Here is a 27,364-nt window from a genome sequence, read left to right as displayed (position 1 = left end):
AAATGGAAATTATCAGAAATTAATAAGTATTTAAATGCTAAAAGATTTTTCTTACAGCTTTTACAGATACTAATTTCATTTTCATTCTTGTTTATTACTTATTCGTTTAAGCAAAAGAAAAAAGAATGAGAGTATATGAAAAAGAAACAATTGGAACAATTTCAAGAAACAGATTCATCATTAACATAATTATAATATAATCCGTCATTTCAATATATAAATTTTTATTGAATTTAATCCGTTCGACGCGTTGTCTGGGCAACAGCCAGTTTATGTACCGGATGGCAACATGGCTGTACGATCGATATTCCGAAAATAGTTTTGTTATCCGAGACGTTAGCGTTTTCCGAGTTTTTTCCAACTTCGACAACATTTCTATCATTTAAGTTACACTCGAAGCATTTCCAGAATTCTCCATTATCTTGAATTATGTAAATTTAATTACCAATCGCAAATTGAACAAATAAAAAAAAAACGCAAAACTTCTTTACTTAACGAGTATTAATATCCATTAGCTGGTATTGATTCAAGAAGATATGTGACATACTAATAGATAGATATTATAACGAGACATTTATTATTTAAAAATATCTTTCTAAACTTGATTAAAATTTAAATTGTAAATTAAGATGATAGTGTTCAACGATTATATCTGTGTGAAATTAACAAAAATATTTATAACGCGCGCACGACGTGTATTTTAACACTTTTTAGAGTAAAAATAGAAAACTGCAAAAAATATATTACGAGTATAGAATAGGCATGATTGTCGTTGTGTTACGTGTAAACTTTACATTCGAACGTTAAATTACTGTCCCTCAAAGGCAAGTTTATCCGAACTGCAGTCATAACTTACAAGCGCGGCCTCGTAAGGGTTACAAGTTTGAAGAAAACGTTCAAAATACATTTACTCGTCGTGTGAACTACGAACATGTGTTTGCGAGGAAAGAGCATTTACGTAACTTGCGAAGGGAACATTTCCGGATCTATACATATATATAACTTTTTTCAGTTCTAAGATGAATAGAATACTCTCTCCTAAAGTTTAGCCAACTGTTTCGGAAAATTGTGCGGCATGCGACGGAAAAATAGCAACGCGAAATGACGCTTGTGTAAGGCTAAAAATAATTCATGCGACTTTTTTTTATGGTTTCTGGTATAATTAATGCCGAGATACTCGATGCTAAAGACACAGATGGGGTTTGCGTGTAAAATAATTTCGGCGCAAAGCGAGGTATAATTGGAAAAATGGCGATATTTGCACGGATAAACGGACATTAAGTTACGATCCCCTCGAGTCCGGTAATGTCACTGTATTAGCGCGTACACATGCCCTATGATGTTCGGTAATCAAATTCATCCGTTACACTGGAATCGATCCAAAGGATGGATACTTGACCGAGTCTCCCCAGGGACGGTGGACAGACATATATCCGTCAGTATCGGCGGCGAAACTCAGAGTCGGAGGGGGGTATCATCCTGATTCGCCCTTTCGCGTGTTTGGAGAGATCCGGTCCCCCTCGGCGAAGTCAACATTTAATGGTAACGAAAATAGCTTAAACTACGCTACAGTGAAATTTATGAGCAACGCGGAACGGGCTAACAAGAGGGGCGGGGTGTGATTTCATTTCATGGCGCGTTATACGTGTGAGAGGGGGGGCTTCGCCAAAATTTCCTTCTTACAATCCGTCGATGTAACAAAATTTCGTATAAAAATTATAGGTATTGTTGTATATGTTTTAATATCGTTATTATTTTTTTTTACCTTGTTTTTAATCAACTCCTTCTGTTTCTCAATCTTTGTCTTCCGACTCGAATTATATATATTATTTTATTAAAAAAGACAGAAAGAAAGATATGCAAATTTTATTTGCTCACGATAATGCGAGCTTTTTAATAATTCTAATATTTGATATTATCTATTTTTCTTCTGATCGAAATATACATATATACTACTTTTAAAATACATCACGTGCTGTGAATTGTTTATAACAAATTTCTATCAATGGATTAATTTGAATTTTGCATAACTTAATATTGATTGTTGTTCGCGCAACTTGGACTACGGTCAATTTGTTATCACCTATACTCTTCCTTATTGATCAAGGCGATATCCTCTAAGAGGATATCTTAATGAAAGCTATACATTACATTCATAGCTTCATATCACTTAAACTTGCCTGTACATCGTGATCGATATTATATGGGACATTCCGCATCAACTACATCTGTCACTTGCGCGACATGTTACTAGGTTCGTTCTACGTTCGAAGAATATCGCGGTTATAAGCTGCACATGACTTATAACATGCCTTTGAAGCCTTTTCAACGTGAAGACACTTTTCAAAAAAAAATTACGAATATTCAAACAAAATTTAAATCTTTCAATATTAACACGAAATATAATTGTCAATTAACATTAATATGATATATTAATGACATCAAAAATTCAAAAATTATACATAACAACATATCACTTGACAATAAAAGACAATCCAATAAGAGACATAATGTGATTGTAATATTATATTAATTTATAATAACATAAATATGAAAATGATACAACTTTTTTATAATAATTATGTAAAGAGTATATCAATGATTAAAAAGATTTATGCTTGCATCGTAATTGATATTTTAATATTAAATTTTGATTCTTTAAATTATTTTATATGCAATGTTGTATACAATGTTATATACACTTTATACATATGAAACGGACATCTCCTGTTTTTATTAGTTTTTCATTGGCGCTAATTTGATATTAATGTCGCGTATACTCTTCACTAATATAAAATCATTTTCAAATATTCTATAGTATATTGTATAATTTATTATTATAAGTATAAATAAGTATACAATATCCACATTTTACGGTTAAAATAAATGTGTATAATATCGGTTTTTAGTATTCGCTTCTAACAATGATTAATATATTATTTATTACTAAAATGTAGTACTACTATTGATACTAATAATGTTACTAACGATTTTCAAAATCATAAACACAACAAAATTTCACTAATACAATGTTGTACGATATATTTATGGAAAGTAAACAAAAGTCTACAACTTTAAAGATTCACCTAGGATAACTTTAAATTTCCTTAAAAAAATTTTTTTTTAGATTAAAAGAAATGTTATTCCCTTTTTTTTAAATTTTTTATTCTCTTCAGGAGCTTTTTATTTATCGCCGAGCGCGCCACCAGATCAATCCGAGAGAGTTATCAAAATATCGTTAACCGAGGCCGAGGCGGGTAAAACTAAAAGTGATTCACTGCCCACTTATTTCATTACGACCTGTAATGTCCGCATTGCCCGATCAATGTTTCATGCGGAAACCACTGGCGTGTGTTCTAACGTTTCGATTATTTATGAACTCCTCGTGTCTTCGTCGGGTATGGCTGGCTTACCCACGGCTGTCTCTAGGTTGCTGAACTGCCGTCACTCTTTTTAATCTCTAAATTTTTCTCTCTTTCTTTCGCCGTCTTGTCGCTTGCTATATTTTTTTTTATAACGAAATAGAGAACTGTATTTTTATTAATATTGATGTTACATATATATATATTGGAATGTTACGGAATGAGAGACGAGGAATATTGTTCATTCTTTACAAAAAAAAATATCTTGTATGAACATGTCATATTTATTATTGAACACGTATAAAATAATATCACTCAAATAAGAACAAAATTACAAGAATATTTAGAATGAAAGCAAAATATAGAGATTAATAGAACATTTTTTTCTTTCCTAAGTCAAATTATTTGTATTTAACTTGTCACAAGAAACTTTCTTTCGTAGATTTATAACGAGTTAATGTATTTATTAATAATGTGGTTTTTTTTATACTTTACACTTTTTAATAACTAATTTTGTAAAAGCTGGGAGAATTTAAATATTTAGGACAAGTTGTCCTTAAAAAAATATTACCGTGCAAAAGAATCTATTTTTGCAATCTATTTAAAAATTTATAGTAAGCTGTTTTATACATCATTTTAATAAAATAAAGGTCACACACAATGAAATGGAAATTGTTTGAATTTGGTTATCAAAAAGAATGAAAGACAGTAATAAGTTTAAGAATAAATTTGATGAAACAGTTTGTTATATTTAAGTATGTTACACGTGTAAAAATAAGTATATTTTCAGGCGGAAATATTAATGTGGTAGCAACTTCCCGTAGTGACCTGTACTCAATGACGATGTTTTTCACGCGGACGTGCTGCTTAATCGAAGCATTAGCAAGACGATAAATCACGATTCACGGCTAAGGGGCAATGGACCCTCTTTTAACGTAACACTTTAACAACAGTCACTCGATCTTCACGTGTACACACGTGAATGTACGTATATGTATAAGATTGTAGGAATCGAAGTTATACTAGAGAGCTGGAAAGGTCCTAAAGTATCTCTCACATTTTATGATTTACTTTTTTTATCTCTATTTAATAGCAACAAACAGACATTTACATATTGAACTGAATTAATTGACATACGTCGAGCTTATTTATCTAGGATCATATCAATTAATCGTGCCACATAATAAACAACTACGATAATTATTTAAAAGACAATTTTTTTCTTTTAATTTCTTCCTTTTTTTTAATTTTCGTATTCATTTAAAAGAAACTAAGAAGACTGTGTATTATTGCATTATAATTTAGTAGGACGTTTATATTTTTTTATATATATTGTGAACGAAGCTTAACGGAGCTACCGAGATACAGATCGCTCTTATTAGCCACATAGTTAACACTTCCCGCTGTTGTTTAGCAAAGTTTCTTCCCCTTCGCGCGATTCTCTACGTCGTCGCGGTTAATAGAGTCATTTTTCGACGCGGCCGACCCTACAGCGGGCGAGGATACGTCTTCTGGAACTAAAGTATTATGAGGATTAGCCAATTACAATTGAATTATCAGACCCTACGGTCCCTCCATGTAATTTATCCGAGAGAAGACAGCGGGTGTGAGATTAAGTGGATAACATAACTGATAACAAGGTGGCCTAGCGCAAGATCATGCGGAAGATCGAGGCGTGTCAGGTAGCTTCAGGATTTAGGAGGGTACCTCGAAAAACAAAGCAGGAAATATAAATAGTTAATAATGCTTATTAATTTACTTAGGTCCTTCTAAAAATTAGATTCACGTTACACGGCTGATATTATTTTCGAGCAAACGATATCTGTTGGAATATTAATCTTGTTTTGGCGCAAATAGATATTAATACTGTCTCGCCAAAGAAAAACTTTATTCTTCCATTAATCTTTATATTATATTAATTATATCAAAGAAGATATAAATTTATCGCGTAGGTATATATAATTTCTAAATCAAACATAATTCGGGTATATCTTTATCGCGGCGCGTAAGCAAACTAAGCCGATTACGCGCAGCGTAATTTATCTTGAATAATTCAACCGTATCAGATGTGCAGAATTGTTTGTCTATCGAGAGAAGGTGAGAATTTTGTTCTCCGAGAAATCGCGTTCCCAGAAAACCAATTCTTTTAATTCATTTGCTTGGAAGTGCAGACGAATGCAAAATTAGATGTCGCCCGGACATATCATCAATATCGTACATAAACCGCCGAGCGTGTGTGCACAAAATCAATTAGCAATTAAAGCCCAGCCGTGTCTGAGCCAAGCGGTTAGTCGGCACCAAGAGAGCTTATCCGCGGGATTCGATCGATAAACGTCGGCCCCAAGCCAGGGTCCGTCGCGTTCGATAAGATACGAATAGCATCGACATCAATACTAAGAGAGAAGCGCATCAATAGCGAATGAAAAAATAAATCCCGTCACGCGCGGCGCGGCGTGCGGTTCAATTACGTATCCGTCCGTATATGAGATTAATTAACGACCGGCTAGCTCTTCTCTCTCTCTCTCTCTCTCTTCCCCCCTCTCTTTTTCTCCCTCGCGCGTGGTTACACTCTCCGGATTCGAATGCAGAGTCGCACTCGGCGCGCTCGGACCCGTCGGTTATTGGATATCGCAAATTGGGACAATTACGTTATTTCCGTCCGATAACCTACATCACGGAGTAGAGTCTGACGCGCATAAATAAGTAATATCCACCAGAAAATCTGACGTCTGACACGAAAACGGGGAGACTGTTCAAATTATCACTTGCATGGCGGAGTACCTACTGTCTAGAGTCTAGAGTAAAGAACATTATATTCGCGCGCGCCGGGTTTTGCCTCTGTAAGGATCATCAAATTCAGTTTCGTTGGGTAGCGCAGACGCGACACCGACCCCGTCGCCGTCGCCGTCGCCGTCGCCGACGCCGACGCCGTCGCCGCCGCCACCGCCGCTACCGCGGGTATCATCGATTTATAATAGCGCTGTTATAACGTCGCGCTCTCTTTACGGCGTTAATATTAACCTATTGTCGCTAATATTATTATATTAGTGTCTTTTTGCGCGCGCCGAAGCGCACCGCGAGACATCGATTCGCGTTGCATTATCTCGTCGAATTTACTTCGCTTGTCAAATCTACTTTATCAATTTCCATTTCTTCTGTTTGCTTGTTATTGCGGTTCTAAATAAAGTGTAAATTATGCGCGCATTGCTTTGATATTGTTTATTATATTATTAATGCATGTAACGCCTTATATACACGTTACTCTCCTTTTTTGTCTTTATCGATTTATTGACGATTAATGCTCCTTGTAAATCGTTATAAATGTATATAGACATATGTACGTCATCACACGGATGTACCATACGAAGGCACAGAATTGATTATAGGATTAATAATCTCGTACAGAAATGTCCGTCGCGGGTGGAAAATGCGAGCGGACGAACACAAAAAGCACGCGTTTCAGACTCCGTCGCAGCTGCGGGGGTTGCATCTGTTGCATTCGCGGTTGGGCATAAGCGACACATAGCTCTTTTTACGGCACTCGACTATCCTGCATCGCCTCTCATCTCGTATATCTAAATAATCAATTTACTACTGGCCATAATCGTAACCACGAGTTAGCGAGTTTATGCGAGCCCGACCACCGTAACTACGTAGCTTCGTAAAGCATAAATATTATGGGGCATTTCGTATACAGCAACAGTCTCATAATCTCTCTCCCTCTCGCGCTTTCTCTTTTTCGTTTTCTTCCTGTCGGTCTTTTTGCTCTCATTATCTCTTTCTTTTTCCTCCCGGGAGAAGAAATCTAATCAATTTTTCACTAATGAAAAATTTTCTTCGAATCCTATAAAAAGTATCGTTATTCCGTTTCAGGAGTGAATTCTTTTTACACCCGTTATATCTCGTTGTGTTATACCTACTAATATATTCGATTATGGTGAAAACTCTATACGCGTCACGATAGTATTTGAAATGTGTGTATTTTGTTAAGTATAAAATAATATTATTTCATTTTAGTAATATTGTTTTTTTTTTTTTTTTTAGAAATATATAGAGTGTATTCAAATGGCGAGATTAATGATAATATAATGAATTAAAACAAATGTTTATAAATATAATAAATCTTGAAAATTTTTCCATTTATTAAATTCAAAATATTGCTATATTATAAAAGCAACGCAACAAAATTGTCATACAATTACGCGTCTAATTGGACAGATGGGATAATTACATTGTGATGTGTAATTACATTATTTCGTCTAACATCACGAATAATCGAGTTGTTCTTAAAACGATATATAGCGATGTGTCTCTCGTTTCGCAAAGATAGAATTAATTCGTTCAAGTTCTTTATATTATCTAAATAAGTTTATAATTAATAAAACAACTAATATACATTGCCTTTTATTGCGTATTATTATTAACGATATCACTCTTTTATCAACACGTGGGACAAAGTCGTCGAATCAATTTCTAATTACGTGCACAAGAGAAAATTTGAAAAAAATAAAAAAAAAAAAAGTATAATTCTGTACTCACATTATGCCTCGGTGACCAAGAATTGCACATAATGGATGCATCTTCCAATATACGACTCTGCAAAATGAAAAAAATGCCATTTCTCATCGGAATCTAGATTTTTTTTTACAAATGTGTATAGAATACATTAAAAATCCATTTTTTGTAGACAATGTTAAATACATTTCTCTCTTTTCACATAGAAATGGCAGCACACACGAAACGAAAAGTCAAACTAAACTGAAAAACGAAAAGCAGGGCAAATAACTTTCAAGTTAATTTTCCGAATGTGTTTAAATGTTATTTGTTAAAATTTAACCATGTAAGGAATCGTTTTACGATCACTTTACACTCATCTTGGGAAAGCGCATGGTATATTTAATATCAATGTAATATATTTTTCAAAAATATATTACATAAAAAAATTAATTCTTACTTATATCTTTTTTTATTTGTTTTCAATATTACACATATGTATTTTCAGTCTTGTTCTGTCTTAATCCTTTCTGTGTGTCTTACTTTGCAACAAATTATAAGCATCATTCGATATAATATATTGCTATCACTTGCGAGAAATATCGTATTATACGCGATATAATATGCGCGAAAAATCAAATTAACATCGGATCATGGAAAATATGTATATTCTTTTAGCAGATCTGTGTTCCACAAGAGACGTCACGCGGTGGTCCCAGTTCCATGGTATTACAGATCTCAATACCACGGCTAATGAACGAAGTCGAGAAATATTTTCAACCCAATGGAAATCGAACATACGCCATTTACCTGTCAACGGCACTTAATATTTATCTGATCTGCATAGTTTATTTTTGTGCCGATCACCGCGCAGGACACGCACGCGACAATTGCATACGATTCTCTCTATACGTACATATATACTTATATACGATGTATAATACATAGACATATATATATATATATATATATATATATATGTATATATATATATATGCATGTATATACTATACATTTATATTATATTTAAAGCGGAGCCGAAAGAGAGAGAGATTGACAGAATCGGGGCATACCGGCGTCGCGACGCCGTCGCAAATTAAATGAGTCATTTTAGGATTCGCGCGCAGAACTAGGTAATTCAATATCGTCCTTATTAAAGCGTCGGTCAATTCTGCTCGCGCTCGCGCGTTCCTTGATGACAATGATTATGTCATTATTGGGCACCGAGACTAATATGAATACATCACTCTTCCGAAGCGACATACTTTATTAACGTGTCACATGTCTCTCGACGTATATATGTATGTGAGACGATACTTAGGTTCGACATATACGCACGATATATCATCGAGCTTCGATTGCAGATATACAGGCCGCTTAACGCGCATTTGACATGATTTTTCAGTTCATTTGTCATCTTTCGTCTCGGCAGATATCGGTGCCGCTTTGTCAAATATTCATTGAGACAAACAAGCGTCGGGGAAAATTTAATACATGAAACCTTTAATTTTCGGGTTATTTTAAATGAGATTATTTGACAGAGTGTCTTGACTCGAGTTGTCAAAATTTGCACTTGAAATTTCAACCATTGCGAAAAGTGTGAAAAGATACGTGAAAGATAGGTGAATATCAATATCGCATTTTTGCACGATCGTTAAATGCTCATTAAGAATATTATCCTGTCGCCCGATCCAGTCGTCCTTTTGGACACTTTGGACAAGATATCCTACGATTCGATGTTGTGTTCACCTGACATTTTGGAAGAGATATCTTTAAGATCTGATAAGAATATTCGGACGATATCTTTCTAATCTATGATTATCATTATCATTATCAACGTAATGTAATTTAACTTAATTATTTTTCGATAATCATGAATAGAAATGTAGAAAATTGGGTAAAATATAAAGTATATAGCTGGAGATGTTATATATCACTATAGTTTTTATGTATCACTAAACTTTTAATCAAACTTCAAAAATATATAAACAGTATTATCAATTATATAAGAGACTAGAAAAGAAGAATATAAATGTCATAGTTAATATAAAAAAAAAATTTAAATACATTGCAATAAAAAGGAGTTAATCGTTTTATGTATTTATAGTGAGGTTTCTGTACTCTTGAAAAACGCAAAAGGGATTGAGAATGATTTACTATATTATAATTCAGCGTATTTGAAGTGGTCAAACGTACCCTGGCGTTCAAAAAAATATATCTCCATCACTTTCTTGTTGAATCTTCTCAATCGTGTATAAAGGGATTAATCTAAAAATATTGGTTATAGATATATTAATAAATCGTATTATATGCACACTGGTTAAAAGGCGAAATTCTCCGAATAAGGATAATACGCTTATGCAACAACATGTTACAGCGTATTAGGCATCGCGAGCTGTATAACGTCCACCATCTCTTAAATTCTACGCACGCTCGCATGTATATACAGGGTAAAATATGTATCCGCGCAGATGCATATACACGCGCGTATGTGCGGCTGGATGTGTGTCGAGATACACATGTGTACGCATCGTGCGGGTGTGTGTTTCTCGGTGCATCGAAGCTACGGACACAAAAGTTCAACATTGCCTCCTGTACATATATATATATATATATATATATAGAGCTACATCACGCATGTAGCGTAGCTTCATGCGTGTATGCATCCTTTGAATATGTATGGTGATGTGTGTGCGTACATATATATATATATATATGTGTGTGTGTGTGTGCGCGCAACGGAAGCGCTTGTGTTACGAGGCGAAACACATTGCGGACTCGCACGAGTAAACAGACGCAGTCGAATCAGTTTGCCCGGCTAATTGATTTTCCTTCACATGACCGACGATGTGCTGTGTGCGCGCGCGCATTGCGTGCGCAGCGAGAGCGCGCGTCCCGAATATATAGGCATATAGAGAGACAGTGCAACGCGCCGTACAAATCCAATCCGAAACTCCCGTTTGATTATCAAGCGAATTCCCGCGGCCGATTGTAAATCAACTGCTCTGCCATGTGTGCGCCGGTGGATCATGCTGATGCTTTGGATTGGATGGTATAGCGTGGCGAATGTATCGGAAATTTAACCCTTTTCGCGTGACGCCGAGATAGACGGTAAAAAAAAAAATAAAAAATTTGATTGAACATTGTCTCTCGTAGCGACGGCACAGATGCCAAACGATCCTTTTGGCGAGAAAAAAATCTTTAAAATTAAATATTTCTCTTTTATGACAAACTTGTAAAATAAGAAAAATGTTTTAAAATTGTTAATTTGAATTTTTTACACACAATGGTCTCGGTGATTATAGAAAATATATATAATCTTTATAGAAACAACAAATAATATTTCTCTTTCAAAAATATTTATGTAAATTGGGAGTTTTGATTGAACATTGTCTCTCGTAGTACAGATGCCGAACGATCCTTTTAGTGAGAAAAAATAATCTTTAATCAACTATATTTCTTTTGTAATAAATTTGAAAAATTATTAGTTTGACATTGTTTTCACACAGAATAATTATAGAAAATAATACTAATCTCTACAAACAGCAAATAATATTTCTCTTTCAGACACTTGTGTAATTTAGTTAGGAATTTTAAAAGTACTTGTCAAACTAGTGTTGTTTCAAAAATAGTTACTAATTGCAGAACTGTGACAAAGTATGTATCAAAATTAAACAGATTGCCCTCTTTTCTAAACAGAAAATCTGAAGAAAAAATGAAAAAAAAAAAAAAAAAAAAAAAAAACGCAAAGTTTCGATATAATAATTTTGGCAGAGTTCTTTGTAGAGAGTGTTAAATGCGAAAGCAACAAAAACGTTAAGGAAGCGAGAGATATAAGTTGGCTGTTTAGAACGCTACAAATGAATTCACTGAATAATGCATAATGGTAGACGGTAACTGTGCGAGGGCAAGTGTCTCCGATTATAACAAAAGTGAGGGGCTCACAGCCCGGCTCATTTGTTATTAACCGGCGCGAAGGAGCGTTGAAGTGCAGAAAGACTTCGAACACGACTTCACACTTTGACTCGTAGCCGTTGGTAACTTTAGATAATTACCGGCGAAACTTCCACGAAGAATCTTACGTACTTTCTAGCAATATTCTCGGAGAATGTTTTCTCGCGCGATTCATCATTATCGATAACTTGGGTAAAGCAAGTTTCTTTTTTTTCCCTTCCGTAAAATAAAATAAAAGCGAAAAAGCATTTTTTTAAATAGAAAAAAGTCATGGTTAAAAAAACATGTTGCATTTCCTATAAATAAATTTTTTTCTCTTATTTAAAAAAGACATTTGTTTGACATTTTGAAATGACCTAGGTGTATCAATTAACTCTAACCATCGCTTTTGCATTATTCCTCTTATTTTCTTCTGTTCTAAAATCTGAATTACATCTATATTCGATAAAATCAATAACAATATAATTTATTCAAATTTTTATTTGGAATTTTTTCCGATGTATTAATTTCTCTCAACTTCTTCATCACTCAACATTGTTTTCCTAGAATTAATAGTACAGTTCGAGCAAGGAGATGTAAAATATGTTGGAGTCAAAGAAAAGAAACTGGCGCCGGCGCCGTCGTCGCGCAAAATATGGAACAGATAGATAGCTATGTAGATTCAGCTTGACGTGGCTCATTATGATTTCAGGCGAAAAACACGGGTCTTGAAGCGCGAATCGTCTAAGAGATCGCTAAAGGGAATTTATGAAATTTCCTAATTTAATATTCCCTCTCTCTCTCTCTCTCTCTCTCTCTCTCTCTCTCTCTCTCTCTCTCTCTGTCTTTTTCTTTTTCTTTTTCTCTCTCCCTCTCTCCGGCTCGCAGCTACCCCACCGTATTTCCCGTTAACTCTTTCCGTGGCGATTTTTTTACTCTCAATGCGAAACCCGAATTAAGCGACTTCAGGAACGACATTTCGCTACAGTCGCGCTAATGAAACGCGGAATAAATTAAAACGCGATTCTGATGAAAATTCGGACATTGCTCTTCTCGTGCGCGATCAGCGACGTCGCGCTTTCTCGTCTCGTTTCTAATATTATTTCGCTTGATTTTGCTTCCCGACGAATATTAATAAAACTGTAATATCTTGAAATCGTCTCTCTGAAATTCACATGCGATTTTAAGTGTGAATAAGATAAACGTTTTGCTTTACGCATCACGTAACATCGCTTTCCTTGAGTCGCTCTTTAATGTTAGTCTCTAATGTAGCTTCTAGTTTATAACAGATGTTAAGCCATTTAAGAGAGTTATTCAGCAGTTATCTACTGCTAGAAATAATGAATATTGTACACATTTGCTTTATCTAAATTTTAAATCTAAAGCATTGACAGATATTAACCAACAATCTGAATTTCGATTATCTACTGATACACTGTATTGTTTGAGTATGTTTTGCTCGGTAAGATATTTTTCAGTTTAATTTGGACATGTAATTTGTAAAACGTATTAGTGTAAAATTTTATTACGACAAAATTACTGCGTAATTTTTTTTTGAATTAAATAATATGGATAATGATCTTATGAAATTTTTCAATTAATTGCTATTTGTACAAATCGTTTTACATTCCATATTTAATAATGCAATTACAACATAATGCATATTTGATTAGAATTGGATTTGTGATGACCATTAATAGATTGACGTTGAATTGGATTGCGCATCTCGATAGAAACAGTATCTCTTATCGCGACACGTGTAGCTCCGTGGCATTTAAAAGTGCGAGAAGAGGGCGATGACGTGCGATGTTAAAATTCGGGTCGACGCAAGTGACAACTCTTGCTTTCGCGAGATCAATGGCCGAAGTCGTAGCGCTGAGGTCAGACGGAGTTCAACATGCCTGTCAAGGAGACTGTTAAATCAGTGAATAATAATCAATTATTGCGCACCTATGACACCGAAGATAGCTCTACTCGACGGCGAGACTCTGAACTCTCATCGAGCTTTTTTTGTCTAGACTCTGTCTATAAACAAATGCGACGCTTTTCATCGCGTAAAAATTTCATTACCTAACGTTACTGCATAAACAATGAAACGCTATAAATCATGGTAGTTTTTAGTATTCATACAAAGTGTGTATACGGCCGAAAATATTTAAAATTTTTGACACGTTACTTTTCTTGCAGCTGCAAAAGTACAAATATATACATATATATATATATATAAAGATTTTTCTTTAAAAGATTCTTTCAATTTTCTATTTTCTTAACAATAATCGAATCTTATGCACTTTTACACTTTTTACGTTTTTTCTGTAAAGAACAAAGTTATTGCAGCTTTGCAAGATGATAGAAACATTAATACCGATATTTGACGAACGATATAATATCGCGTAGGATTTGATCTTTTCCTCTTCCGTGATTTAATGATACTATGCTAATTCGACAGTAGATAATGCAAGATATATGCCAGAATTATCAGCTGAATCAATACGCGTTGGTCACGTTTTGTCGCTATCTGATAATCGGCACTCATCACGTGACGCACGGAAAGAGTAGCGGAATAATTTAGTAATATGTCTATAGTTTTTTTCCTGTACATGTTGCTATCGTTAAACCAAAAGCGATCTTTCACGCACTTGTTAGGGAGAAGAGAAGCGAGATAATCTGGAAGCTTATGATTTACAAAGAAAGATTATATGTATGTTTTAAGATATAAATAATTAAAAAAAAACAGAGAGTGAGAGAGAGAGAGAGAAAGAAAGAACACCTTCTTATCTCTTGGCGCATTCGTTTCCTTTCGTGACGATTTACATCGCGAGGTGCGTCGATCGCGTAAATATCGGGCCGACTTATCTCGGCGCGATATCTAAATTGTGGCTATCCGATTTATGGTATTTACAACGAAGTCGAAGTGGACGGGCGCCGAGCGTAAAAATCAGTGATTTCGTAACCACTATATGTCGGGGATAGCCACGTTCATTGGCTACGTCCTGTTCCGCCCCCGCGGCCCCGCCAATCAGACCGGCGGCTTTCTCTCATCGATCCAAACCATCCACACTATACTCAGCCGCCATGCTCAGTTCTCTTGCCCGTTTCCCCTATCCTTCTCCGACCGTACAACGATCTAGTGTAAGACACGGCGATGTGTAAAGCCGAAGGAACGCTTAGGGTTGTTGCCGACCCCGCCGCTGCAACCCCTTTCCCACATTCCGCAGTAAGACGGCCGAATCGGTGGGTAACCATATTGAAAAGGATGATAGAGCTAGGCTCGTCGTTTCTTGGAAGGGCTGACATGATCATTATCATCATTCTTATTACGTTGAATAATTTTTATAATTTCTAAGTCTTGACTAATTACGTAAAATGAAAAGATAAATATTGAAAGTTTTTATCTTTGATATATTCGATAGATATATGTATTCTGTTAAACTGAAAATGTACGTGAAAATGTCACTGATTGAGACAGTGACAAGGTGTGAAATAAAAATCAGTGAAACACTGGCATTTTGCTCTTTTGCCTTTTGATTTACCGATTGTGGCAGTAAAATTTTATGGAACAATTAAACATTACAACTAACTGATTCTTTAGAGTGAGATTTTTCACTGATAATACGTTAATTTCATTCAAGAGAATATATCGATTACTTTTATTAAGTAAATAGCGAAATTGATATCAATGATAATATACAATCGTAACGACGAAAGAAATGGGTCATGAGAGAAAACAAGTGATACAGCAGACGAATAATATACGAATATAAGTACGAGTATTATTAGTACGAGGTATATTAAAATAGATTGCGTGCGCACGCGCATTCGTGTAATTACCTGTGCGTGAACGGTCATCAATTTAGCAATTCATTAGACGCCTTAAAACATCAAAGTCAATTAGTTAGAAATTATAATGGACTTGGAATTCTCCGTGCAGAAACAAACTCATTAGTTTCTCATCAACTAATTATGTCCGGCCGCGTTTCGAAAATCGACGGTAATTTTCGTCGACGAATTTTACGTGCGTACACTATAAACTTTCGAGCGGGTGTAATGATACATTGAGATGAAAAATATTATAATGGAAAAAAAATTTACAAACCAATTCTCCCTTCGCTCCCGAAACATTTGTGCGTGCGTATGTGTGCGTATGTGTTTGTAGGTGGATACTACTGTAATTGTTAAAGCGCCGAAAACTGTAACGCCCTTTTAAGCCCTTTGCAAAATTTATATTCTACGCGATTGTCGTTTATTATTTATAAAGCGTCAGTCGAGGCAGAGATGCAAATGAGATAAACAGTAAACAGCAAGATACCGCGGGTTTGTCTTCCCTATCGAAGGGCTTTAATTTTCTCGATTAAATGCTCCAACTTCAGTTTCTCCCGCGTACGATATCATTGTGTCCGGTATATAAAAGCATTACGTCGTCCTTGCACATGTGTATCTACGTACTTGCCACGTGCACAAGCGCAGGTGCGGACGCAGTCGTTAATTTTTTTTCTCTCGTCCGCATCGTCGACTCGCGACGATTACACGACTATAAATCATACGTTTGCTTTGCCTTCGTTTTCGTACACGTACGTTACACACTGCTGTGACATTTTATTGATACGATCAATACGGAAAATTACGCATATTCATCCCCTTGTTATTTTCTAATGGCTTTATGCTGATTACGTATAATTAGATATTATTTTCTTTCAATAAAGTACAAAAAATATGTAACATTAAGCAGCTTTTTTGTCTTTTTCTTTCTTTTTTTCTTCTAGGCAATAATTTTTCTTACACGTGTCAGCGGAGTCCCATAGCGTAGATCTCGTTTTTATTCGCGACGCGAAGAAATAATTATTACTCGAGTAACAAAGGCAATCGAAAATCATCGATAACGTGATTATGATCGGACATTTTCACGAAAACGAAATTATTGCGCAGCGCTGTTAAGCGCCGCGTGTGATGAAAAATTGATGTGCCGTCGCATGTTGTTGCAGAATTCGCTAATTTGCAGCATTATATTCTCGCCCGGTTTCGTGCAAATTTTCGCCATTACAGAGATCGCGTTGATACTTTTCATTTCCGCCTTTTGTTTAGTTACAAAAAAGTTGGATGTATTAATGGATTACGTATATATACACATATATATATTTGCGTTTTGATATTTTATATCTCTGGACTTTTTTAAAATTATAACGTCGATTAATACGTAAATCGAAGAGATGGAATTTACACGGAGCTCGAAATATTTGGCTTGAAATTTTAATGAGATATTAATGTTTGCATTGGATTGAAATTTAATGTCGCCAATTCTTTTTTCGTGAAATAAATCTCGATAACGCAAAGAATTATAACGAGATTACTGAATTTTTATTTATTCGTCGCAGAAACAACTTCGCCCACGACGCGACATTTCGCACGGAAAATTCTGGGGGAAATTCGCTTCGATTGTGTTACTAAATATAATAAAGTGATATTCTTGCGTAATCATTCCTCATCCATCACATGCGTCGTTTGTCAAACGCGGATGTTGCTTTCCCAGACGAAACGAATAACACTTTCGACAACGTAGGAATTATGAACGAATCGCTGAACAGAGATGAAGGGTAAAAGGAAGCAAACGTGTAAACAGGGAATCTATGCACGTTGTGGTCTTAGGTTGAGTCCGTTAGCTTTTTATGCACAATCTTACATAAGCTCGACACTTAGAGTTGCAACTATTCTCGGAGTACATTCTGTGACAAACAGAATATAAAATCAATATTTTTCTCATTCAAAAAAGAGGAGGGATGTTGTAACATTGTGTTGATTTTTTTCTTCAAGTATTTTAAACACGTGCATATTATATATGCAATATTTTAGTCATAATGCATATTATATGTGAAATATTTTCAATTTTTTTTAAGTATACATGTATATATTATAATTTCGTGATCTAACTTGGTTTGACTAATTTTAATCGACTTTAGTTCGATCATACAAAATGATAGAGGAGAATTACAGCGTGAATTGACTTACAAGAACAAAACGTTGGAGTGTAATTGCGTACGGACGTTCCTGCCTGGTTAACAAGCGGTCGTAATAATGTGCCGCATATATGGCGACGGTAGACATCATCTAATGGAGGCTTCTCTTCCGGATCGACTCCCCCGTACCCATTTAAACTCCCCTCAGACGAACCGTGCCTCCCTAGGACAAAATTCGAGTGTCTATCTCCTTCTGTCTGTCCCTCTTTTCCTCTCCTGTCCTCCAGTCTCTGTCGTTTCTCCCACTTTGTGATCCTGTCCATCCGTCTCGGTCGCTCTTCTTAGGTAGTCGCTTATCGGGACCGTCTTTCACTCTTCCATCCCTCCGGATGGATCTGCCTGTCTGTTCATCCTTTCACTGATTTGCACTTAGGAAAACATCACCGGATCGCATCCTTCTTCCCCTCCTACTTATTGTAATTTTCGTTATTCCTTCATTTTATTCATTTTATTCCATGCGAAATTATGCTCGCTTTTTACGCTTCTCTTTGCAAAATTCCATATTTTTTATCTTAATTTTTGTTAAATTCTTTCTTATATCCTTTCTTTTGATCAATTTCATTATCTATGTATATCTTGTATTTGTATTTCATTCTTTATCCTGTGAAGCTTCAGCACTGTCTTTTTTTATTTAATTTATTTCAGAAATTTTTTCTCTTTTTCGCGATTTCAATATTTTCAAGTTTCACTATCTTGCTTATATTCTTATTTGATAATTTCTTTTTGTTTTTTATACAAGTCTTTAATAGATATTGGCATCAGGTCTTTTATTTTATTTTATTTCTATTAAGATATTTTATGGATATATATATATATATATATATATATATATATATATATACATCATTTTTTTCATATATAGACAATTATTAGAATTGTAATTATGCAATTATAATATAATTGCAAATTCATTCAAGCTAATTTTTTTATACATTGTGAAATCTCACCACAAGTATATAGTAGCAATTAATATAATAATAATACGATATGCCCGTGTAACGGAAAACACGAGATTTTTAACATAAAAATAATTTTTTTATTTATTAAAAAGCATGAAATGTTAAAAGTGCACTCTATGATCGAAAATACATTACCTTTTACTGCATCATCACGTATGTTAATACAACTGGATATTTGATAAAATCATTACGAATAAAAAATGTAAATGATAAGTAATTGATTTACATATTTAATGTTAGGTGACGCACGAATAATCGGAAAATATGGATGAAATTTTATATTTACGCATAATAGAGTTCTGCGGCGGTACGATTGCGATTTAAAATATGCAATTAGTGTTTTACGGGAAAACACTGCGGGGTAGGAGGATACGGCACCGATCTCATTTTACCGGCGTTAATCATTACATACGTATAAAATAAAATACATGGTCATTAAATAAAGGATATATAAAATTCATCTCTGATTGCATTTCATACTTAAAACTGAAATGTAGAGAGAAAGAAAGAGAGAGAGAGAGAGAGAGAGCTGTAACAATTATATTAAATAAAATTATAAGCTGAATAGCATATATGTTATCGTGATTATAAAACAAATCAATTCGTCATAGGCAATTTTCGTATACATTAGTAATTTGTGCTGTTGAAAAGTTTAATTTAATTTACGTATGTATTTGTGTATTACGAACGTAACTAGAAAAGGAAACATTATTTGTGATATTAATTTAATGCAAGGTTGTCAAAAATTAACAATAAATAGAAAAAAACCAATCAAATGAAATACGCATAAAACATTTGTTTTTCATTAATATATATAATATCGTGTTTCGTAATATTGCCGCTGAATTATCACTATAACTTAATTATTAAAATGTATTATCGTGAAACACGAGCGATTAAAACTTTTCTTCGGGCAGACGAAGCCTGAGTGGTTAATCTGTTATGACAAATCAAATCCGTTACGCGCCGAGCATCAGAGAACGGACAGCGAAAGGGTGCGAGACGGAATACTGTGACACGTTAATTTACCACCCCTATAATTGGAACAGTAGTAATGCACTTAAGGAAGGATGAGAGCAAATAGCGCGTAGCAGGTCGGTCACGTGCAGGTCGCACGTGGCGGCACGTGTCGCCTACACTCGATGGCGCGGCCATCTCTCTGTCAAACTTCACAAAAGAAAACTATAGCAATTTGAGTGGAATATATGTGTTTTTGTCAATACCAGTCTCAGGATTATCGAAGATCATCGCGATGTCTTCGTCGTTTGGACAAGAGAACATTTTGTTTCTGATAATTTTTTTTTTTTTCTTTTACTAACTAATCTGGAAATGCGCATTGATTTAAAAAATGGGCAACTATTGACTGAACGGTTAAATAAAATTGTCAAACTTGTAAAATTATCAATCGGCAACATTTATCTCGATTTTAAATTCGCGCAAAAGATGATCCGGAGGATTTAGGGCTTTTAGACTTTACGCTCTCGTAGTACACCTAGTTGGTAATCCAGCCCTGGTCCTTACGACTTACCGTCAGGACCATATCCTTCCTGCCTGCGTCAGGCTCATGGGCATATCCCCATTGGGGAGATGAGCGCATTAAGAAAATTGAAACGTCGATTTGTCCTCGAAACTCGGCCTGACGATAATTTTATTAAGACCGCCATTTCTCCGGGGGAGAGAAAGCGAGCCGCCGCGCGCCGGCGAGGGTCACCGCGTTGCAAGATATCTCGCGGTCGATTTCAGTTATCCGTCGATGATGCTAATTTAAGCTGACGCAGCATATCCGGTCGTCTCTCTAACCTGAACATCCCTAACTCGGAACCTTTTTTTTTTATGATATCACCGAAAGATGAGGGAACATAAGTATATTAGATTTCTAAACGATCTCATTTGATACTTTCTACGATCCTGTTACTGTCGGTATCACTTCAACTGAGGGAGTTACAGAAACTTTGATGTAATAAAAACTAGAGATTTTTGTTACATTAACTTTAGAGTTTAAATTGTCGCTTGTAGTTTGACGGATACTAAATTGTGGACAGGGAGAAGCAAATGTGAAAATTTACAAATTAATTGCAAATTCTATAAATTCGAAGATAAGAATTAATATCACAATTATATCGCGCCTGCAAACGCGTAATTTTTTAGCCGGAGAAAAATATCGAAGTTATATGAAGGTAAATAAAATTAGACGCACGTAAAGATAATCGAATCTTTGCGTGTCTGACGCACTGACGGAAAAAACACAAAAAAGAGGAATTTTTCAAATACAAAACAATCGCCGCAATGAGCGGCGCCGGCGGTGCGGGTTATCCTGTTTATAGAATGACACATATTCGTCGTGGGTGTTTGTTCTACCCACGCACCATGCGCTCTTATCCACATGTTGTACTCGAGCAGGTGCACGATCGTGCCCCTTCACCCCAACGCGCTCGTCCCTCTCTGTCAAGATACAATCGTGGCGTAAACATATGGTCATAATAATAGACTCTTGATTTTGACAAGGGGGTGCTCTCTATAAGTGCCCCGTGATTGTTTCTCGAGCGTAAACGTAAAACTTGTGTACAACTGGTCGTAGAGCAGTTCGGTTTAGCGAGCGAAAAAAGATTTTGCGCTATTACCGGCTAATGTCACTTGTATTAAAAACTTTTTTTCAACATTTAATTTTTAACAATTGAGCATTCGAAGATTAAACCAATATCTATAATTCTCTTACGCGAGTTAATTATTTTTTAGTCTACAAAAAAATCATAATATTGCCGTTAAGCAAGTAATGGATTGATAGAAAATACTTGAGATAAAATATAAATATTGAAAATAAAAAATTTGACGAGAGAGAGAGAGAGAGAGAGAAAGAACGCAAGTAATGAAAAAACTGTTTAATAAAAATCTGTCAAATTGGAAATCTGTGATTGTATACATTGTATGGTGAAAATGAGATAACTTTCGCAATACGTATCGATTGTGTGAAACAGCTATCAAACTTTCTCATGTATAGCCTCGCTAACGATTCGTTTCATTTTAATGAACCAATAATTGTTTCTCACAATGGTATTGCGTTTTCGGTTATTCACTAGCTAGCAATCATTACTTTCGGCGAGAAGCAAATTATACGAAATAACGTGACGCGGAATGTGGAAAATTATTTGTCACGAATTTAGCAGCTATCATATACATCGATTAATTAGGTAATTGCAATTATGAATGACGGTAATAAAATATGCCAAATATTTTGCAAACGTGAAAAGGATTGACGCTATTAAATTTTCAGTACATTGCCAAAAAATTTTAACCGGTAATTTTCGCGTTCCATAAAAAAAAAAAAAAAAAAAAAAAAAAAAACAGATTGATATAATATATTTTTCGTAAAAACATTTATTATTGTCTTCAATTTACTCTCTTTCAACAATATAGATAAAATTTCATCAGTGAAATCATCTGTATTTATGTAATGTTTAGAATGGACGGTAGTGATTGAGGTTGTTGGGTAAACGGAACAGTAGCACACAATATATAATTTTGCAATGATATAAAATTAATTATTACTATACGCAGTTATTAAAACTATGTACTGGATATTCAATTGCAATTACGTAGCAACTTCTAGCGTCTGTCGACGAAAAGTTATTCGTACTTAATCCTATATCGCGAAACAGCTGTGTTAAAGTATCTTGCTATAAAAGAGAGAAGAATCAGACTAGTGTATATATGTATGTATCGTATTATACCTAGTTTCTCTGTTTCTACACACGCATACATATAAGTACATACACATGAGCAAGTTTATTTCGTTTGTGAAAATGCGAGCGGATCAACGAATAGTGATTCAAGGAATAATATGAGGCAGCAGGCAGTGCACGAATCGGCTGCCAAAGCTGCTTCGGTTAGTTTGTTATTCAAGGAACGTCTTCGATTGCACGCTACAAGACAGATCGATTGAATGTCCTCTTCAAAAATTGATTGTACGTTTTATATGATGTGCCGAGGCAATAGACGTAACTTCGCATAGGGCATAAACTATACTTCGATGACGGTATATCAAGCCTGGATAAAGTGATAACGTTCAGTCATTACTCCCGAAAGGAGCAGGAGGAAGAGAAAATGAAATGATGTGTTCAAAGAAGGCGGTATGCTTTTTGTTTCACTCTCGTCAAGATGGAAACGAAAAGATGTTTTTATTATGGTTAATTCAGGCCAATTGTGATTTCAAATACGATAACGTGTTTTAACTGTTGCTTTTTGCTGTCCGATATTTTCACAAAGATTATAGTCTTATAAATTTATTTTACATTTTTATTTACATTTATATTTTATATTTTATTTACAATATCTCCGCGAAAATGACAAAATGATAGACCGAGCTTTTCCTCATTCTATTACTAAATAGAACGTAATGTCAATTGTAATTTTGATAGATCGAGATTTTTTTAGTAGATGTTTCTACTCTAAAATAAACGTGTATCGGGAACACGTGCGAACGCGGCTATAAAAGATAAGCAATTCTGCGGTGTGTGCGTTTGAAACACGGCGCGGCGGTGTACGTGACTGAATTCTTAAACGCGGGCGAATTGCGAAGTTCGGGTAGAGTTCAGATGGGGGAATGGGGTCCGTGTTTGTACCGTGCCGTTACGCGATCATCTCACCCACGGTGAGATCGAACCGGCATCCGGTACACGTACGTGTCCCAGCCCTTAAACCATGTACGACACGACACACGCGGGGTCACACGTGCGATATGTTTCTCGGATCGGGACACTGTCCCCGGCACCGTTTTACAGCGTGTTAAGCGCAGCCGAGATAGTACACGCGTTCGGTTGGTTATTACAATTTTTAGCTATAAATATCCGAGCAACATTAATATCCGAATAAATCATACGGATGTTCAATTTTCCATTCTACACGTCATATGAATTGAGCGTGGAGAATTTAAAAAAAAAGAAATCTGTAGATCGATGCGTAAGGCTTTTAAATTTTTTAATTCTCCAGTCTCTTCGGAAAGACTTGGCGCGCTCATCGCGCGTTTATCTTTAGAGATCTAATCGCGACGAGGGGACCGAGACTACTCCGGATAAATTTAGTACTCGTTAAGTTTCGCCCCTTCGGTATATTGTGTTTGCAGATACACGTGCGCGCGTGTGTCTGCACACGTACACAAAGCCACGTTTAATCACGAAGGAAAGAGACGAAACAGACAGAGAGAGAGAGAGAGAGAGAGAGAGAGAGAGAGAGAACTTGCAGGAAGGAAAGAAGGAAGGAAGGAAGGAAGGAAGGGTATGTAGAAGGGAAACCCACGGAGGGTGCTCCGATAAGTATTATTGTAATTATACACTTAGGTTTATTTCCTGCGAACGCGCACTCATAGGGGTTGATGGCATTATATACCACGGCACCCTAATAAAAATAATAAGAGCGTTAAACCGCGGAGAAGGAGAGAGAACAATATGAGAATAATGTTCACTTTTCCGTGTGGCCAACCACAGACAAATTCTCGTAATGCGTGTTATACAGTCCTCATTTATAGGGAGAGACAACGAGTAGCTTCATACACTTGTCAATATCTTGTCGATATTAGATAAATTCTATCTAATTTTCTCGCGAAAAAGATTAAGATGGTAATTGCTTAAATAAAATTAATAATTATTAATAATAATAATTCTCCCTCAAAAGAGATCGATTTCACGTTGCTTAAAAAAATCTATAGATTTATAATCTTTGATGATCGATGGAAATTCGATAATTTATTATATATTATTTTCAATAATATTGTATATATATATATATATATATATATCGTAAAAGTTAAATTTAATTATATCCTTTGTAGCATTAAAAAATCTTTCTTAATTATTTTGAATATTTTTAAGATAAACTTTTAGCTATTAAAAAATCGAGACACGATCAAAGTAATAAATATTATATTGTATCGCGTTTGACTCGCGTGGCGTAAGCCTTCATAAAGTAGGAAACGCGATAAAAAGACCGATGTAGCGGAGAATTTTGAGAGACAAGACGAAAGTGTCGTTTGTCTATCTACTTAATCATCCATGTTTCTCACTGATATACAGAGCGCAAGAAGACCTTCGTGGTGTCCAGAGCTTGTGGTTTGCGTACTTGTATACACGCGTGTATGTTTATTTATATATGGAAGACAAGGTCTCTACGTAGATTTACGTGTGTCAAAGTGCGGCGTGATGCAAGAACACATTGCAAACCCTTCACATTGAGGCCGCATTGCAAAGTTTTGCGCAACATTTGGTGAACATCACAGGGAGAGCTTAGAAATAGGACTGCACCCTGCTAAGGTGCGCGTATTGTCCGTTTAAAAGCGATTCGATTTCACTTTCGATTATACTGGCATATTAAAATCCGAAGGAAAAAATAATAATCGAAATTCAAGTCAGTGTGTAATAATTTGATGTCGATTCAACATTATTTTTAGACGTATGATTAAGACAAATGATTTAAAAATCTATTAACGACTATTTATTAATGAATAATTTTTGAAACGTATGTTTCAAAACAGATTTTATTCATAATTTTTTCTCTCAAGAGAAAAAGAGAGAGGCAGGAGAAGACTTGTTAGATAAAAATTATTTTATAATTAATCGAGAAACTGGAAGTTTGACCAGATGTGACTGTAAACAATATATTAAAAATACGTCAAAATATTTGGAAACATCTCCCCTGAAGAAATAAATTTGAGAAACTAGCTTCCTTTTATCTTCCTTTAGCTTTTCTGCGAGAATCGCACTTTCGAAGAGTGTCTCGTCCATAGTGGCCCGCCATAATTTTCAATTGCGCAAATTAACATTTTCGTTCTGCGCGTCTCCGTGAAGTGCAATAAATAAGGGGGCCAAGTGAGTAGTAAATATAAATCAGGAGTGATTGGATGTAACCGGGGGTGTTATGTGTCCCCAGTGTCCCGTGTGTGGGATCGTCCGCGGGTCTTCTACGACCAAGAGAGACGGAGAGAAAAAGATACACGTATCCGGCAAACGTAGGTGAAACGATCGTGAAACGATGAACTATCTTCGTGTAGCGATGGGTCTAAGCTGTCTTATCTATTTCATATCTTTTTAATAATTTTAATACATTTATTTAATCAATTACTATAAAACTTGTAGAAAATTTGTAGACAAACTTTTTGATGATGAAAATAATCCACCGATTGAGTCAATAATTCTTCAGATGTTAAGAAATCATTTTCTAATCTGAATTAATTTATACTCTTTTATCGCCACAATGATTTAGTTTATTAATTAATCAATTATATAGAAAGAAAGAACAATTGTTAAAAAATTGTTAGAAATTAATCAGTAATTTTGTTCCTACAAAAGACAAACTTTCTACAATCTTTTTTCATTGAAACAGAAACTTCATAAATTGGTTTCATCGTTGGTTGATCGTATCACTTGCTGTGGATGCGCTGAACAAATTCTAGAAAAATAATTTTTATTTAATTTATTATAATTAAGTATATTTATATTTTTAAAATTTATATTTATATCTTTAAAATAAAATCGGCTTTTTGTTTAAAATCCGCGTATATAATAGACAATTGGGCGTTACCTTAATCTTTGAGCAATCAGATATTTCTTCGTATAGTTTCACGACACTTGACAATTGATATCCGGCGCGAATGCGTCGACTCTATCACTACTCTTATCCACCTACTTTACCTTCACTATTGCAGACGACGTACTCGCTCGGCGTCGACGTGTCTCGATACTTGAAAGTATGTATTCCGCAAAAGTACGAGCGATGCACCGTTAGCAGCGTCGCGTTTCTCATGCCGCCGCTCCCTATTATTTTAATTTTTTCCCCGTTTACATCCGTCACTAAGAATTTAACCCTTTATTATACAAAGTGAACTGAATAACGTTGCTGGATAATAATACGGTAGAGTACAATGCAATTCGAATTTGTAATGAGACTAACACGGTTCGATTTTATTCTAGTGAAACGATTATTAGATCACTTAGATACATACTATATACAAGTAGGATTTTATACTATTGAGTTTACAAGCTATTTCTCTTTCAGTATGTTTTTACTCAATTTCATTTCTTCCTTTATGAAAATATTGTATAATTATGTTATATATTTTTCCAACACTTTTTAATATTTAATGCAAAATATATTGTATGTACCTAACCTGGATATCTTGTTAGATAAAAAATTTCTGTTCAAGCAAAGTTTTAAAGTAAATAAAAAAAAAAAAAAAAAAAAAAAACAATATGCTTTTATTATAAATATTTTTATCTCTACAGCTATTTTTGCAAAAATACGTTTCTATTTTTAATACATATATACATAATACAGGGAGACACTCCTAGCATCTCAACACTTTCGCTCGAGGAAAAACCTAAGCCAAAGTTTGGCGATCTATTTTAAAATCACCCTGCATATTAACGATCCGTCCGTTTATATCTGTCCTTATATCAAGTGAGTCAGTTTGGTTTTTCGACAGGCCGCCGTATGACACGAATATTCCACAGTCGCGCGAATATATCGAGTAATCTCTTTCGAACGCACACGCACACGCGCTTTGCTCTTTTTTTTTTTTTTTTTTTTTTTTTTTCCCTCCTTGCCCCGTACACAGGTG

At 35.0% G+C, this 27,364-nt stretch overlaps 2 protein-coding genes across 8 annotated transcripts in view; one reads left to right on the top strand and one right to left on the bottom strand.

The window, feature by feature from the left end:
- Window positions 1–27,364, top strand: part of LOC140673570 (uncharacterized) — a 119,561-nt gene that overhangs the window by 41,288 nt on the left and 50,909 nt on the right. The gene's annotated exons all lie outside the window — the stretch shown is intronic.
- Acj6 (abnormal chemosensory protein 6) overlaps window positions 1–27,364 on the bottom strand; it is a 50,179-nt gene that overhangs the window by 14,061 nt on the left and 8,754 nt on the right. For 2 of the 4 annotated variants that reach the window (XM_072906567.1, XM_072906569.1), the window contains exon 2: window positions 7,902–7,958. The exons of the other annotated variants lie outside the window; for them this stretch is intronic. In XM_072906567.1, coding sequence (XP_072762668.1) covers window positions 7,902–7,958 — 57 coding nt within the window. The remainder of the gene's footprint in view (window positions 1–7,901; window positions 7,959–27,364) is intronic. 4 annotated transcript variants of the gene reach the window in all.

The sequence above is a fragment of the Anoplolepis gracilipes genome, chromosome 14, assembly GCF_047496725.1.
Source record: "Anoplolepis gracilipes chromosome 14, ASM4749672v1, whole genome shotgun sequence".
Taxonomy (NCBI): domain Eukaryota; kingdom Metazoa; phylum Arthropoda; class Insecta; order Hymenoptera; family Formicidae; genus Anoplolepis; species Anoplolepis gracilipes.
This window is presented reverse-complemented; position numbering and strand designations above follow the sequence as displayed.